This window comes from Rissa tridactyla, chromosome 8 (assembly GCF_028500815.1).
Source record: "Rissa tridactyla isolate bRisTri1 chromosome 8, bRisTri1.patW.cur.20221130, whole genome shotgun sequence".
Classification (NCBI taxonomy): domain Eukaryota; kingdom Metazoa; phylum Chordata; class Aves; order Charadriiformes; family Laridae; genus Rissa; species Rissa tridactyla.
In genome coordinates, this window is record NC_071473.1 from 8,446,497 (window position 1) to 8,462,152 (window position 15,656).

The following is a 15,656-nucleotide window of genomic DNA, read 5'->3' on the forward strand; positions in this document are numbered from 1 at the left end:
TTTGCGACCGCCAGCATACTCTGTCCCCTGGGGGGCCTGTCACCTCCCTGCAGGACCCTGTCCTCCTCCCCACCTGCCCTTGTGTTCACCTCTGCCTGCAACACCAGTGGGTCTGCGCTGACCCTTCTCATCTACAGCTAGAAATCAAGCTAGTAATTGCACAGATTTGAAGACGCAGGAGGGCTGTACTTCTGGCTGCCTCCCTCTGACCAGCCAGGAGCTCCTATGGCAGCCTTTACTGGTGGGTTGGTGTCAAACCTTTCTGTAGCAGTGGGGTGAGAGTCTTCCTCCTTTCACTTGTCTGCCAGCAGTGCAAGAGCTCAGCAGCGGGATGTGTACAATTACATTTGTTATTCAACCTATTCTGCAGATATCGCTCTTCTGTTGTCCCTCCATAACAATTCCCAGCCTTTTAGCTGTTGATGGCTCGCCTATTACTCTGGCACTGTGTTAGGATAACATCCAGATACATCTGAAAAGTGGAATTTATTTACTGTTTTTCTCTGAAAAGCTTTTAGCATGATACAGCAGCAGTGCTTTCACTTAGGCAGCCATTATTTTCAGGGTTGTTTTTTTTCCTGGTAGAAGTAAATTTTCCAGAAGATGAAAAAGGACTCCGCACGATGTATAGCTCCATACAACTACATTTTAATATTCTATTTTTGTGTCCTTCCTTCTCCATAAGGGCCCGTCTTTGGGAAACAGGGATGGCTTGAACTGCCCAGTTAAGTCAATTCAGTGTTTAAAGTGAACTGGACTGTGTGTATAGCTCTCTCTTCCTCAGCTGTATCTTTTCCACATCAAATTGGCTTTTCCAGGAACTGTAGCCTGCAATAGCATGTATTAACAGCCTTGAAACTTCCAGAGATATTACTTTGCAATTAGCAGGGCAAAGCTGGATGGAAACACTTCTGCACAGGTGCCCATGCAGATGCCTGCCAGCTGTGTCCAGGGCAGGAGGACATGGCTGGATGTGCTGGGGATTGTCCTGCCGTGTGTCCCAGGTGAGTTCCCACCTTGGGAATGGGTCTTCCCAAGGAAGTGGGAAGGGAAGGCCTGTGATGGCCTGCTGCCAAAGAGGTGCACTGGATCTAGTGTTTTGGGGAGGATTTCTGTCCTGCAAGTGTAGACCAACATGTATGTCAGCATTTTATGTAGTTTGTGCCCATTTTATCTACAGGCACGCTGAGGACTGGCATGTGGGCAGACACGGCTGCAGTCCTGAGGTTTGTCCGAGACTGATGAGTGGACTAGAACAGCCAGGGATGTGTGTGCGTTCCTGTGCATGCCTCAGCTTAGCCGGCATCTTGCCGCTGCTTGGGCTCCAGTGTGCAGGGGGACGGCAGAGGGAGCCCCATGCTCCTGCCCAGCCCCGGGTACCAGCTCCTGTCCCCCGCTGCTCCTGCCCGAGCTGGGGCTGCAAACAGCTTTCTGGGCCAGTCTGGGTGGCAATGGCTCTGCTGGTGGGTTTGGCTGACACCTTTAGTTACACCTCCCCACAGGGGTGGAGAGAAACAAGAGCACCTCCATTCTTCAGCAGGACCCACTTTGCAGAGCAAGCCGCCCATGACTGAGACATGGGTGTTGGGACACCCCAAGTTTTTCAGAGCTAGTTTGTATTTCTTAGCTCATTACATAGCTGCCGTTTGTTCCCCAAACTGTCTGAACCCCTTCTGCAAGCCCAAGCCTCCCTTGAGTGTGGAGCTTGATGTAGTTACACGCACCCTCAGGGTGGGCATGCTTCTTTCTGGGCTGGCTGCTTGCTTTCTCAGCCCTAGGATTTATACCAAGTCATGGATGTCCAGGTCTCTTCCCTTCCTCCTATGACAGTGGAAAATGAATGAGCTAGCACTCGAGGGACGTGTACGTTGAAGGGAAGCCTGGACTCGGAACAGACTTCCTTGACTTGAATGTCCTTAGTCAAAGGAGGCAGGATTCACCCTGTCTCTGTCAGCGAGTTCCAGCACGTGTGTGAGGCAGGGCACTCAGTGCTGCGTTGCCATAACTGTGATTAATACAGTAATTAAATCTGGTAGATGACACGGAGATATTCCCAGTGAATAGCATTGCAGCGCTTGTGTAGAGAACGGCAGTGAGGCTTAGTCAAAACAATTTTGACTGCAGCGGGCTCAGAAATATGCATTTCCAGCCTCTTTCACAACCTGTTTCATGGCTGAGCGCTGACCAACTATAAATCTTACACTAAAATTGGAGCGATCAGGCCAAATTTATCCCTGGTAAAACGATGTCACGCTGAACACGCATCTCCATCCACAGGACCGAGATTGCTTTGCGCGGTTGAAGCCAAGAGGTGCCGAGGGCTGTAGTTGTGAGCCACCCGCGATGGTGTGCGCTGGGGCGGATGTGCTGAGCACTTCCAGCCCTGCCAGGAGCTTGCGGAGCGCTGGTGGCTGATCCCAGGCGAGCTGCTGGGCCAGGCCGGGCAGCTCCGGAGTTAGCACACCCCTATGCATTCGCCGTGGCTGCTGGTGAGGAAGGCGGTGGTTAAGGGCACCCTCCCCATTAGTAAGGCTGTCTAATCGGAGGCTGTCCAATTTGTGCGTGAGCTGTGCGGTCAGATGGGCGAGGGATTTCGGCACAAGGCAACAGCCATATCCCAGAGGAGATCCACTTGAGGAAAGAACAGAAGAAAGCGAGATTTAGCATTAAGATCATAATTTCAGATTGCATTGTGCAAGCATCAACAATCTATATACACGAGAGTCTTTGGGGAATGCAATGCTGTAATAGCTATCCAAGCAGCCTGAACAGTGAGGGTTATTTTTAATTGCAACTGAATGGATCTAACCTTGTGATGCCTGTGCACAAAGCATCGCTGGATTAATACAGGTTCCACAGTTGCTTCTGCTAAAAGACTTTAATGGATCAGCTTAGTTCTCTGCTCCATGATTATAGCATTCTTACCCGCCTATCATACATGAGCCAGATGGTCCCAGTGAAATCGGAGCATATTTATATTTTTGTCTGCTACTCAGCCAGCTGCCCACTGATTTTGTTGCATAGTGGTAGGAGGAGAGGAGCCTTCCTGGGTTAAGTTCATCAACCTCTTCCTGTAGCCCCGGTATCTCCCTCACCTTCTAAAACACGTGGAAGGAGCAATGGAAGGGTTTCCTCCCCAGGGCTGCCGGGGAGGTTTGCCCGGCTGGCCATGGAGGGCAGCCACGCTCCTGCGGCAGCAGCGCGGCACTGTGTCCTGGCACACATTCAGCCACTTCCCAGTGCGCAGGGGATATTTTCAGTTCTATTGGCGATGAGAGCCATTAAGAAGGTACAAGTACTAAAGAGATCCTGAGCGATGCCTATAAAACCTCTGAATCCCTGACAGAATCAATAGCGGGCTCTCAGGAGTAACTTCTTATCCAGGCCAACTTAAGCACATGCCAATGAGCTGTTAAAGATTTTGCATTTTGTGGAGACACAGAATCCTTTTCTTTGCGATTGTTGGACTGTAGACTGAGCAAGACAGTGAAAAATCAGAGTGCTCTAAAGGCATTTTCCTCAGCGTCTGGGAGAATGGCTCAAATGATACTTGAGGGTGGCATCCTTCCTCCAGGCACATGCCCAGCCAGCGCTGGCAGTGCCCTGCGATCCCGGGCTGCCTGCACCATCGCCGGAGGGGAGTCCTGTTCCTTCGGGGTTTGTTGCAATGAGAGGCACAGGCTCTCTGGCCATGCCTGCGAGGAAAGCAGAGGAGCAGGAGAGGGAAGGAGGGCGCAGGGGAGCCATGCCCTGTGAAACGGAGGTCCCGGGGCTGGCACCTGGGATGCAGCCGAGCCTCTGTGATGTCCTGAGATGTTTCCTCAGCCCACAAGCAGGAGCTCCAGGTGGCCTGGGCAGGCAGCTGCCCGGTGCCCTGCTGCGCACGATTGCCTCTTCTTGGATAACTTTGCTATTGACACATTTTTCCAATTTGGCATTTCGGTTACCGTAGCAACTCGATGCTGCCATTCTCTGATCAGATCAGCTCGCAGTTAGTCAACACGGCGTTAGCACCTGCGTTGGTATGGCAACACAGGACCGTTCTCCATCCTGGCTGACACTTCTGCTGGAGGGACGGCTCCAGGCGGCACCGGAGGGGAGGGTGTGGAGGGGGCACAGATGGCCCTGATGTGGGGCAGCGAGACGCTCCCAACCCCCAGCTGCCCCTTACTCCGCTGGCTGCAGCAGGAGCCAGGGCTGCCCCCTCATCCGGCTGTGTTGTCCTGGGCCCCAGAGTCCTCTATGGCACAGGAGAAGCTCATCAGGGAAGTGTCAGGAGAGGTGGCTGGCACATAGCAAGGAAGCGTCCTTGCAGTCTCAGACTGCCCCACGTGAGTGTTTTGCACTTGGACACCAAGTGGCTTTGCAAATCTGGGACAAAGGAAAACTGCTTGTCTTGGAGAGGGAAACCAACGGTCCCACGCAGCCCTTAATTTGGGGCACTGAGTCCTGCAAGAACAGAGCTGGAGTCACAGACTGGGATGGTTCACCCCTTCTCCCACAGCCGGCAGAGGCACACCAGCTTCCAAACCGTGGAACTGTCTCAGTGAGTCTCCTGGGGGAGATTTGTTTTGCTTTAGCCCCAGTCTGAACTGGCACACGCTTTTCTGAAAGTGCTTTACAATTTGCGTTTAATGTTTTTTAACAGACATGTGCAAGTCATTTGAATTAGAGCAGTATGAATCTATTAGGCAGCGACAGATGCAAGTTTTGTGTCCCTTATTAGAAGGGATTGGATTCTGAGGTTTAGCGATGTGCAAAGGATTGGACTTTGGAGAGATTAAAATTATTTTCAGCGTTAAGCACAATATTTCTAAGCTAATGCAGTCAGTCTTGAATATAGATTCACAGACCAAAAAGATTATAAAACATTAAACCTATGTAAATTCAGCTGTAAATTTATGTTTGAACAAATTCAACAAGAGATTTGACTTGGGGGCTTACAGCAAATAGGTTCTGCTTTTAATGCATATTGCACTCTTCAGTTGCAATGCCGTTCTCCCCTTGAAAGTCCCACGCCTGCTGAATTACTGGCAGGTCACAGTTGACAGCTCAAGCAATTATACCGGAATGTGTTAATAATAAAAAGGAAAATGACTTCATGTTTGTCTTGTCAGAAGACAAAAGCAGATGTTTGCTCCACACTGAGGAGCAGCAGAGATGAGCTCTGCGGGCAGGTGACACTGTTGCAGTACCTGGCCATCGACTCTTTCGGAGAGCAATTGTGCAACCCCATGTCCTTCTCTGTGGTTCTCCCAGCCCTGGAAGTTGCTGTGAAGTTTTTTCTCTTGTTAAGAACGTGAAAATACAGTTAACAAAGACTCCTTTTGAGTGGGATTGCAGGAAACCTGCAACATCGTGAGCAAGCTGCCCACACAGAGATAAATGACAGCTGTGACTGAAGGAATAAACAAGATAATCTGGATTTAAATAAACCACAAGGGGATTTTGGCAACATGCAAATTCACAAATTTATAAAATGTATCCCTTGAAAATAAAGAGCTTGTCTGAAGCCAGCAGTTAAGAACAATTACTACAGCACATTTTCCCAATGAGGGCTTAGAGCTGGCCTTTGCCACAAACCGGAGGAGCGCAGGAGCCAGATGTCCTGTCCATCGCCACATGGTGGCTGGCGGAAGTTTTTATGCACAGAGCAAAAAAACACTTGAAGGGGCGATGGCAGCAAGTCCCCTGGCTGAGTGGGGAGCCGCAGGAGCGGTGGCAGTGCTGGGGGCACGCAGAGCCTGGCCCTCCTTAGCCTCCCACAGCACTGGGGAGTCAGTAGGAAAAGGAGAGAAATATCAAAAGCCCAAGCAAGCACTTAGTAGCACATATTTGATCATCTGCTGTGAGGACCAGGTAATTCCTGGATCCAAGCCCAGGAATGGCAATAAAAGTTTCATTTTGACATTGCACAGTGCAGGGATGCTGCTACCAGCAAGCGTGAAGAAATGACGCCCATCTCCGTAACAGAATGAAGGAGTCATTAGTGCTAGGTGGTGGTGGAGCTCCTTCCACGGGTGTGGAAGGAGCTTGTTGTGTGGATGTGGCTTGTTGTCATTGCCCCCCCATTTTCAGGTGGGTACGATGGAGGCAGAGGAGGGTCGAGAGGTGAGTTGACCATGAGTCGACGTGTCCTGTTCCAGTGCTTCATCTCCTGGGCTGCTCCGTGAAGGTGGTCAGCAGCACGGCCGTGCCTCCTCATCAACCAGCCTGGCATCGAAAGGGAAAGAAACGCTGCAAGAAAAACCAAAGCATGTCCAAGAGGCTGTGTGAGTCCTCCCCAGGAGCAAAGCACTGGCCCAGCATGGCAAAGAGCTCTGCAGCAGCCACGGGCGCAGAGCGATCCGGAGCGTGGCCTCCTGCCCGCACGCATGGAGCTGGTTAGCATTCTGTCGGCACGCACACAATTAGAGCGGAGCACATGGCAGCAGCCCTGTGAAGGTTACCTGCTCCGAGGAGTATTCCTGCCGTGCCAGAGGCTTGGCTGCTCCAGGTTTAACACCCTTGTTATTCTCAGCAGCAGGAGCCGGCGGTGCCATGTATTGCTCTCAGCAACAGCTGCTGTGGGCGGCAGGACGCGCCGGCTCCCGGGGCTGACGGGCTCAAGCCTCCTTCGAAGCTGCCTTTGCTCCATGGGAGCTCAGCAAGGCAGTCCGTGTGCCTGCCCGGGAAAGGCAGCACCTAGAAAGTAACTCTGAAACAAGGCAGAGTTTGGGAAAAAGCATTTCTGCACATGCATCCCAGAGCTGCAGTCGTTCCGGTGCTCTGCAAGGCCAGGGGTGTCTCAAGGACACACTGCAGCTCCGAATGTTATCCTTAAAACTGTACAGCAAAAGCTGAATCTGCTTTTCCTCTTCTTTTCCTTGATCACTACTTCCCTGCTGTCTCTCCTCAGTGCCAACCGATCTATCCATTTGTCTTTATTGTGCATGGAATTAAACGCAGTCCTTAAATGTGGCAACACTTTCAGATTATTAGCTCTGCAATTTCTTGGCTCCTGTTTATTGTGATACCATCATCTGAAGGGGCTGTTGTAATTAATAGTTTGTTCGTGCTTCTTTTATAAACCCCTGGTGTGTTTGTTTTATACTTGAACATCAGCAACTCCAGCTTGCTTCCAGCGTATTGTCTGAAGCGTCCCCACCACAGAGAAAAGGCTTAGAGATTTGGGTTTGGTTTTTTTTTTTTTTGCAACAGCTTATTGAAACCATAATTTAAAGTAAAAGCTAAGTAAGTATAATATTAAAGGCAAGGCAATCGTCTTGCCTTGACCTTAGGGCAGAGGGAACCCAAATCCTTGTTTGCAAAATGTCCATGAAGGGGCTATTGCCATGGCAGTGCCTGGAAGGAGAGGGAACCCCGCTCCTGGCTGTCACCCAGCCCTGCCAGCGTCAGGATGGGCAGGAGCGGCAGCGTGGGGGAAGGAGAGCAGCCATACTTCCTCTGAATTCTGATTAATTTTCATCTCTTTTAAGGCATTGTCATCTAAAAACCCACAAATCACCAACACGATCCATAATACAAAGCAAACGAAGGCTTGTGCAAGCACCGGGTCCTTGGGAACCTGCCCAAACATCCCAGTGGCTGTAGACAGCTCGCGGTGACGGGGAGATGCTGGTCGCGGGGAGCAGGAGCAAATGCAGCACAAATACCACCAGTACCACCCTCCGGTCTGACTGCACGGCTCAAGCATCGGCACGAGCGGCAGGGGCCCGGCCAGCCCCCATTTGCTCGGAGCTTTGAGCGTGAGAGTCCGCAGGCACTTATTTGCAGAACAGCATCTTGTCAGCTTGGAGAGATTCCAGATACAAAGATGTATTACAAAAAACCAATAAGCCAGTGGCTGTGGCTAGACCAATTCACAGCGCAGCTGAGGTGCTAAGGAGCAGTGAGTGGTGTTAACTAACCCCGGGAGCTCCCCCAGGACCACCCGGCCCCCCCGGCTCCCGGGAGCTCCTTGCTGCAGAGCAGACGCGCTGGCAGAGGCAGTGCTCCTTGGTGGGCCAGGGCAGGTCTCTGCCGTGCCACGCGGAGGGTCAGAGCAGACAGCAGCAATGGCCCCCTCGAGCCCTATTGTCTGAGAGTCCACCGCTCGTAGTCCAGCAGAGCTTTTAGCATCTCATAATCGCCACGTTTTGACATTTGACAGCCTGCTGCATGCTGCCAGGGTGCCTGACTCAGAGGAGCGTACACCAGCCAACTCTGCCTGTGCTGGTCCCTCCTTCTGCTCAGACAATTGCATGGGAAAACAGCTTATCCTGTCTGAGACGGCACAAACAAGTGTGCGGTGCTGCTGCGCGGGTGTCAGGGTAATTGAACACCACGGGGTAATGGTGTTTTCTGCTTGCCTGGCACTCCAGCACCATTTGCAAGGCAGAAGGACTTTTACGCACTGCTACTTCTCCCGTTATCCAGGCTGCCACTGTCTCAGCTGAAAAAATCACACAAAAACCACACAGCCTCCTCCTGTTGCCCATAATGCCACACGCCACGGGTTCACTGCAATCCTGTTGGTCCCGTTTGACCCCCTTGTCTCAAAGCCCTCATCCAAGCTCCCAGCTGGGGCAGCAGGAGCAGGAGTGACTGCCCCAGGTCAGCCTCCCCAGAGCATCGCCCCGGTTATCAGCTCAGGATCAAACAAGACCCTGGCCTGGAAGGGATGCTTCAGGAGAACCTGCAGTGAGCTGAGATCTTCAGTATTCTTGTGGAGAGGGGGCAAAGGGAGCATTGGAGCTGGTCCAGGCCCTTCAGACTTTACCATGGTGTAAAATGAAGGTTGGGATAAAGGGAGAAGGTGGAGAACTCTGTTCTCCCATCCTGGCGGAGCAGGACAGCAGTGAATACAGAGCCGGTACGAAGGAGAACTGCCTGAGCACTGAGGGACAAGTCCATGGAGGTTGTTGCTGCTTGATGTCTTTGAGCACAGAATTTAGCACGACACAGGAGGGACTGGACGCCTCTGTGCATGTTAACCATATCTAGACTTGCCACTAACTACAGAGGCTGAGAAGCAGGACTAAAGCTTTCTGCTCCAGGACTTCATTTAATATTCAGTGATAGGTATCAGGAGGAAAGGAGCACAGGCAGAGTAATCCCATAGTTGGTTGAGAGATTCTCAGTCCTTCCTCAAGGGATCCCATTACTGGCCAGTGTTAAAGACAGGCGAGCTGGCAGGAAAACTCCCAGCTGTGGTGTCACCTCTGTCCCTGGGGGCTGGCAGCTCCGGTGCTCTGGGGGTGCTCTGGGTGTTAGCACAGGACAGCAAGCAGCAGGGTAAAACGTGGTCTGTGGCTAGCTTGTGATAGAATCCTTTAGAAAGGAAATGCATAAAAATTGCTAGCTATAGCTGATGATAAAATAACTGTTTTGTGGAGCAAGGAACAGAAGAGTAACAGATTGATTTTGGTAATTAATGGTTCAATAGAAACCTGTTCTGGGAGTGCCCTGGGCAAAGTCACTGGATTGGAAGTGCCTTTATTCCCTGGTCTCGGTTCTTTGCCTTACTCCTCCGCGTGCTCTCCGAGGCCGATCGCACAGCCCCAAGGACAGCCACAGGCGCTGGCTCCTGCACGGTTTGGCTGCCGCTCCTCCTCGCAGGCTCCCACTCTTCTTCTGGAAGCTCTTCGGGGCAGGGATTGTGGCTCAGTCTGTGTGCAGTGCTCGTTCCAACAGGGCTGGAAACCGCCTCCAGCCGCTGCCAAAGTGGTTTCCAGTGCGAGTCCTTGCTGGAGGTGGATCACTCCCCACCCTCAGCTGCTGGCAATTGGCACCAGCGCTGCAAGAACAGCCGCACGGAGCGGTGCTGCCTGTGGCAGCCCCCGGCAGCTGCCAGCCCTCCTCCCATTCAGCCCCCCCCCAGCTCTCCTCCTTCCTTCCGCTGCTCTGACACATCAAGACCGAGACCTAATTTCCGTGCAGAAATTTTAGCATTTCAGTTCCGAGTTTCTTAAGCAATATTTTTAAAAAAAAAAAAAAAAAAAAAAATCAAACGGGAAATTTTACACAGCCACGCTTGTGTTTTGTGGTCAGCGCAGAAAGGACTGGTGCACGGCAAGCTGGCAGCGCATTCAAAGGCAGTGTCTGCCAAGGCCAGGGAGTGGGACTCTGCAGCAGGGAGATTTCTGCAGTGGATTACGTCCTGAAATCGGGGGTTATCTTTGGCTAGTCGCTTTCAGAGACTTGCTGCAGAAAGAACGTAATTTCCGTGGGAATACAAACACTGGTCGGAATCACGCAGAGACTGAGAAGTCAAGTGAGCCTCGGTGCAGCTGCAGGAGTTTGTTGGGATGCCTTTGCAGTGTCAGCTCTCAGCCACTGCTCCCTGTGGCCAGTGCTGCCTCTGCCCAGCTGGCCACTGCCCCTGGCCTGGGTGGCAAGCTGGAGGCGGGTGCTGCGCAGCACTGGGGAGGGAGAGCCCCGCTCCAGCCATCAGCAATGCTCTCCTGGCCATCAGACGCTTTTGGAGAGCAGCAGGGAGCACTTCTACTCCAGTCCTCCTTGGGGCAACTGCTGCCTGCCCAGGTAGCCAACCTCCCAGTCTCTTTTTCTGTCCACTTTCCTCGCCCCGCTCCCCTCCACAGCCTCACGCTCAGCCGAAGGGTACCCTACTCGTACGGCAGTGAGCACCTGAGGACTCAACCCCTGGTCATGCTGTGGGCCTTGCTGTGATGTGGATAGCCATAAAAGATGCTTTCTTCCTATAGAGCTGTTAAATCTGGGGGCTAGATCCCACCCCCACCCCCCACCCCCAAGCCAGCCTGTCACTCTGCAGCACCTGCAGTCCTCAAGTGCTTGCATCCTTCTCAATTTGTTCAGGCTTTTCTTAAGGTAAAATACTGACTCAGAGCTCAAGAGCTGACTGCAGGAGAGGGGGAGCCCCAGGACCCCGCTGGCCTCTTCACCCCAAAATGCTGAAGGCAGGAGCAGCCCTGTGGCAGCACCAAACCCACCTTCGCTCCTGCCTTGACAGGAGACCCGGCACCTCCTCCAGCAGCGCTTTGGCAAAACAAGCCCAGCTGGGTGGATTACACCGGCGGTAAATACACAAATTACAGGGAGTTTTAAAGCAAGCCGATGCATTTAACAGTCACAAATACAAGGCAACACTGACAGGCAAATCTAGCTGGGCCTTGCCTGACAGGCACTTCTGCTTGCAGACTTCAGCTGCGTAATTCCTGAAATGGCTGTTTCCTGGGGCCCGACGGTTTGACGTCAGCATCGCTGCGGTTGCCGGTGCCCGAGGTGCTCTCACAGAACCATTTCCAGCCGATTCACATTGTTTCCTCGCCATATGTTTGTGCTAAAAATAGTCGCAACGTGAAGGGATAATCCTGCAAGACCCTGAGCATTGCCATCCCCCGTGTCTGCTGCAGGAGACTCGGCCAGCGCTGCACGGGCTTCCCGGCAGCAGCCACACCGCTCCTCCTCCTGCCTCCCAGCTAGCAAGCACCTCGTCTTTGGGACAAATTAACCAACAACAGGTTAAACAAAGTACGCTTTGTGTGGTTGTGCCTAGGCACGGGTATTTGAAAGCCTTAAGGCTGGGACTGGCCACTGCCACAGCCACAAGACGTGCGGAGTGGGAGGTGGGTAGTGCTCGTGGCGCTGCCCTCCCGCCTCTCCAGCACCCAGAGGCGTGAAAGAGGCTGTAACGCGCTTGCAGGGGACATCATTTAATACCTTCCGGCTTGCTATGGTAATCTTTAACTGGGGGCAGCTGGGACAAGCATTTACCTCTTCATTTTCTTAGATATAAATGCTATCTCGCTGCAGTTTCATTTCACTATATGGTAATATGCTATCCAGGAAAGTCTTGCTACATGCTAATTTATCCAGTAGGCAAATTCCTTTTGGCTAATAAAAGTGCTTGCACAGGAAGCTCAAAACCCAGCAGCAATTAATTATTGACAGAGCATGTGAATTAGAGATAAAAGAAAAGTCATTCTTTCTCACACACAAGATAGTAAATAAATTTAATTATTGTACTAGAAGCAAGGGATCTTATTCTGTATTAAGTTTTATTAGCTGAGACATTTAAAAGCATGTCATCATAACAAAAAGGTCTTGTGTAATCCTAACTGCACCACTCTGGTACAAGGCTCTGAAGTGAATAGGCTTAATTGAGCAAATGGAAGCAGATGGCTTGCTGAACAGACAGGTATTGTACAGGTTTATTGTCAATTAACTTTTGTCTACATATGCCTATGGCGAATTGACTGTATAATGTGTTACCAAGGCTGATTTAACACTTCAGGAGCCCACCATGTCCAGGGTCCGAGAAGAAACAGAGCCAGAAGTGCTTTGGTCCCCAAGGCCCGCAGGTGCAGCAGCATCCCTCCTCCTGAATGTCCCACCAACATCTGCATGGGGCAGGAGGGACACTGAGGTGCCCACCCATGCCTGGCCCCTTGCTAACCACTCCTCCTCTGCTTCCGCGCAGGAACGTGATGCCCAAGACGCTGGACGGCCAGATCACCATGGAGAAGACCCCCAGCTACTTCGTCACCAACGAGGCCCCCAGGCGCATTCACTCCATGGCTAAGGACACAAAGCTGATCGTGGTGGTGAGGAACCCGGTCACCCGGGCCATCTCGGACTACACGCAGACGCTCTCCAAGAAGCCGGAGATCCCCACCTTCGAGGTGCTGGCCTTCAAGAACCGGACCCTAGGGCTGATCGATGCCTCCTGGAGCGCGATCCGCATTGGGATCTACGCGCTGCACTTGGAGAACTGGCTCCAGTACTTCCCCCTCTCCCAAATCCTTTTTGTCAGTGGCGAGAGGCTCATCACTGACCCGGCCGGGGAAATGGCCAAGGTCCAGGACTTCTTAGGCCTCAAGAGGATTGTGACAGAGAAACATTTTTACTTTAATAAAACCAAGGGGTTCCCCTGTCTAAAGAAGCCAGAGGACAGCAGTGCTCCCCGGTGCTTGGGCAAGTCCAAGGGTCGAACTCACCCCAAAATAGACCCAGATGTCATCCACAGACTGCGGAAGTTTTACAAACCGTTCAATGTCATGTTTTACCAAATGACGGGCCAAGATTTCCAGTGGGAGCAGGAAGAAAGTGATAAGTAGAACCACGAAATCAGGAAAAAAGCTCTTTTCTTTTGAGATGCAAATCATTGTTAGAGACCCAAAACTCACGCGGGGCTAGAGGCTCAGCCATGCGAGCGCAAGCATCTTGCGCTGTCAGGGTTGCAGCCAAAGCTGCCCTGCCTTTCTGGCTCCGAAACCTTAGTGACACGTCACCTCGGGTTGCACTCCCCCCGTGACGCTGAGGGATCAGGGGGCAGGTGGGAGGAGGAGAAAGTGGAGGGAGAGGGGCTCCTCGGGGCGATGGGATGCTTCGTGCTGTTCACTGCTGGTGTCCCCCTCGCAGCCAGGCAGGCATGACCAGGACCTCCTGCCATGGCTAGCTGAGGAGGGTGGCTCACAGAACCCAGCAGCACTGGGACAAACAAACAGATTTGATTTCTCCTGCCCTGGCTTTTAGTTTTGCCCAAACAGCAGCATCAGACATGGTAAATTCAGGACACGTGCATTCACATGCACACTGGTATTTGTGTGTGGAAGGAATAAAGCCAGTTATGCTGCAAAGGAACTATGTATAGAAACTTCATTTGCACCAGACATTTCAATTACTTGTTGCACTAAAACTAGTATTTACCAAGTGCCACAAAACACCTGGGCCCGATTCTCCCCCAACAGATGGGTATGACGCCGCTGTTGGAAGAGAGTTGTTCCTGCTTTACTGGGATGCTCAGTGAGACCGGAGCCCCCCTGCTCCTCCTGGAAGCTGTACCGAAGACCCTTCCCAGGCACCCGCTCGGACCGAGCCGGGCTCTCTCTGCCCATTTGGGCTGCCGAGGCGCAGTGCAGAGCCATGCGTGCCCGGCAGCGCATCCCGGCAAGGCCGTGCCATTCCCTGCTCTGGGCTTTGGAGCCGGGCATTCCTGGTGGGAACTGAGGGGGTGACTGCAGGGCAGGGGCATGGAGGGGGGTGGACAGCCCCAGCCTAGGGTCTGGGCAGGGCTGACCCCTGGCACTGCCCTTCATTTGCACCTTGAAAACAAGATCTCTGCTGCTTGCTGTTGGCGGCTGGGTGAGCAAAATGGGGAAGCAGCCTTCATCTTTACTTCAGAATTACAAAAAAGCAATTAATTCCCAGGGTGAGCACTGCTCTGCACAAAAAAAATGTGCGCTTTCTAGTGGAAATGACGAAGTCAACCAAATTTGCAAATCCTGGTGAAACTGTAGAAGAAACCCATTGCCCAACTGGATCCTCCAGCAGTGTGATGAGAGCTGCATGCTGGAACCAGCGCAGAGCAGGACAGCAGCTCTTTGACGCAGCTGCACCAATTCCAGCTCCGTAACTGAGAGAAAAACAGTAAGAGAGGGAACAAAAGGAAAAAATACCATTGCTGAAATGTTCCCTTCGCACGGGCGATTTCTAAGGGCACTCGAATATTGCTGGGCGCTGTCTTTGTTTTAATGAGAGGTAAGGATGCCTCCCAGGTGGAGCATAGCTGTGTGAGAGTCCCCTGTCCCCTTTCGGCTGCCGGGTCCCTGGCTGTTGGGAAGCAGCAGAGGTTCAGCGTGGGATCGTTCTGGGAGGACCAAGACTCAGTTTTGATCGAGGAATCCCTACTGATCCAGCTAACCGAGTGAAATCACCATTAGGTTTGGTAAGAAGCTGAACCTGCTCCGGGTTTCACGGCCTGTCCTGTGGTTCCTTACACCGTGGAGTGGTGCTGGTGCCTTGGATTGGATGAAAGAAGAGCTGAAGCCATTTGGAAAATTTACACCGCGGGCCATGCGGGGGGGGGCACCGCAAGGTCCCTGCTAACGCCGTGTCAGTTCCTATTAGCCTGATTAGATTTAAAAACAGCTCCTGACATAACACGGTTTTTCACAGACCCACAAATCCCAAAATTATTACATGAAAATTGGAAGCATGTAATAGGAATAATTTTACAGTGTTTCACATGTTATTAAAGTGTCAGATCGGCTCCTAAGCGAAAACTCTTGTTATACAATTTGGTGCAAGCTGCTTGATGGATTCAGTTGGAGGATGAGGGGCTCACTGAGTCCCAGTGTCCAGGCTCCTCACCGACAGGATATCCAGAATTTTTTCCCTGTTCCCAGCGTGCTGCAGCCCCAACACCATGGCGGGCTGGCCCTGACGGTGCTGAGTGGAGACTGCCAGTGGACACAGTGGGACTGGTGGCCCTGGCTGCCTGCTGGAGGGGCTTGGCTGCGGGGGGATGCCATCCCAGGTCGTGGCATCGCCGGGACCTGGGAGGTTGGCAGCTGTGTGTGACCGTGGTTGTTAATGGTTCTCAGCATGGCACCGTGCATCACCTCCATGGCCAAAGCTTGGACTCTCGCAGCCACCATCCACAGCTTAACCAGGAGCAGTATCTCCAAGCAAGGTCTCCTTGAGCTTGAAAGAGTCCCTCAAAACCTCCATCTCCACCCAGCAAGTGTCCCTGCACACCCCAGCCCCGGCTTGGTCTGGTCTCAGCACTGCCCCATGTCTGCCTGGGTATCTCCAGCCACCTTCTCCCAGGAAGAGCCTCTGGTGTCCGACTGCCATCAAGCCACCTCTTCTCATCATGCCCACTGCTGTAAGGACAGGAGATCTGAAAACGC

General features: G+C 52.4%; 1 protein-coding gene across 1 annotated transcript in view; it reads left to right on the forward strand.

Moving 5' to 3' along the window:
* Positions 1-13,079, forward strand: part of HS3ST4 (heparan sulfate-glucosamine 3-sulfotransferase 4) — a 64,829-nt gene extending 51,750 nt beyond the window's left edge. Inside the window, exon 2 of the mRNA XM_054212448.1 lies at positions 12,443-13,079. Within this exon, the coding sequence (XP_054068423.1) occupies positions 12,443-13,079 (637 nt within the window). The remainder of the gene's footprint in view (positions 1-12,442) is intronic.
* The last annotated feature ends 2,577 nt before the right edge of the window (positions 13,080-15,656 follow it).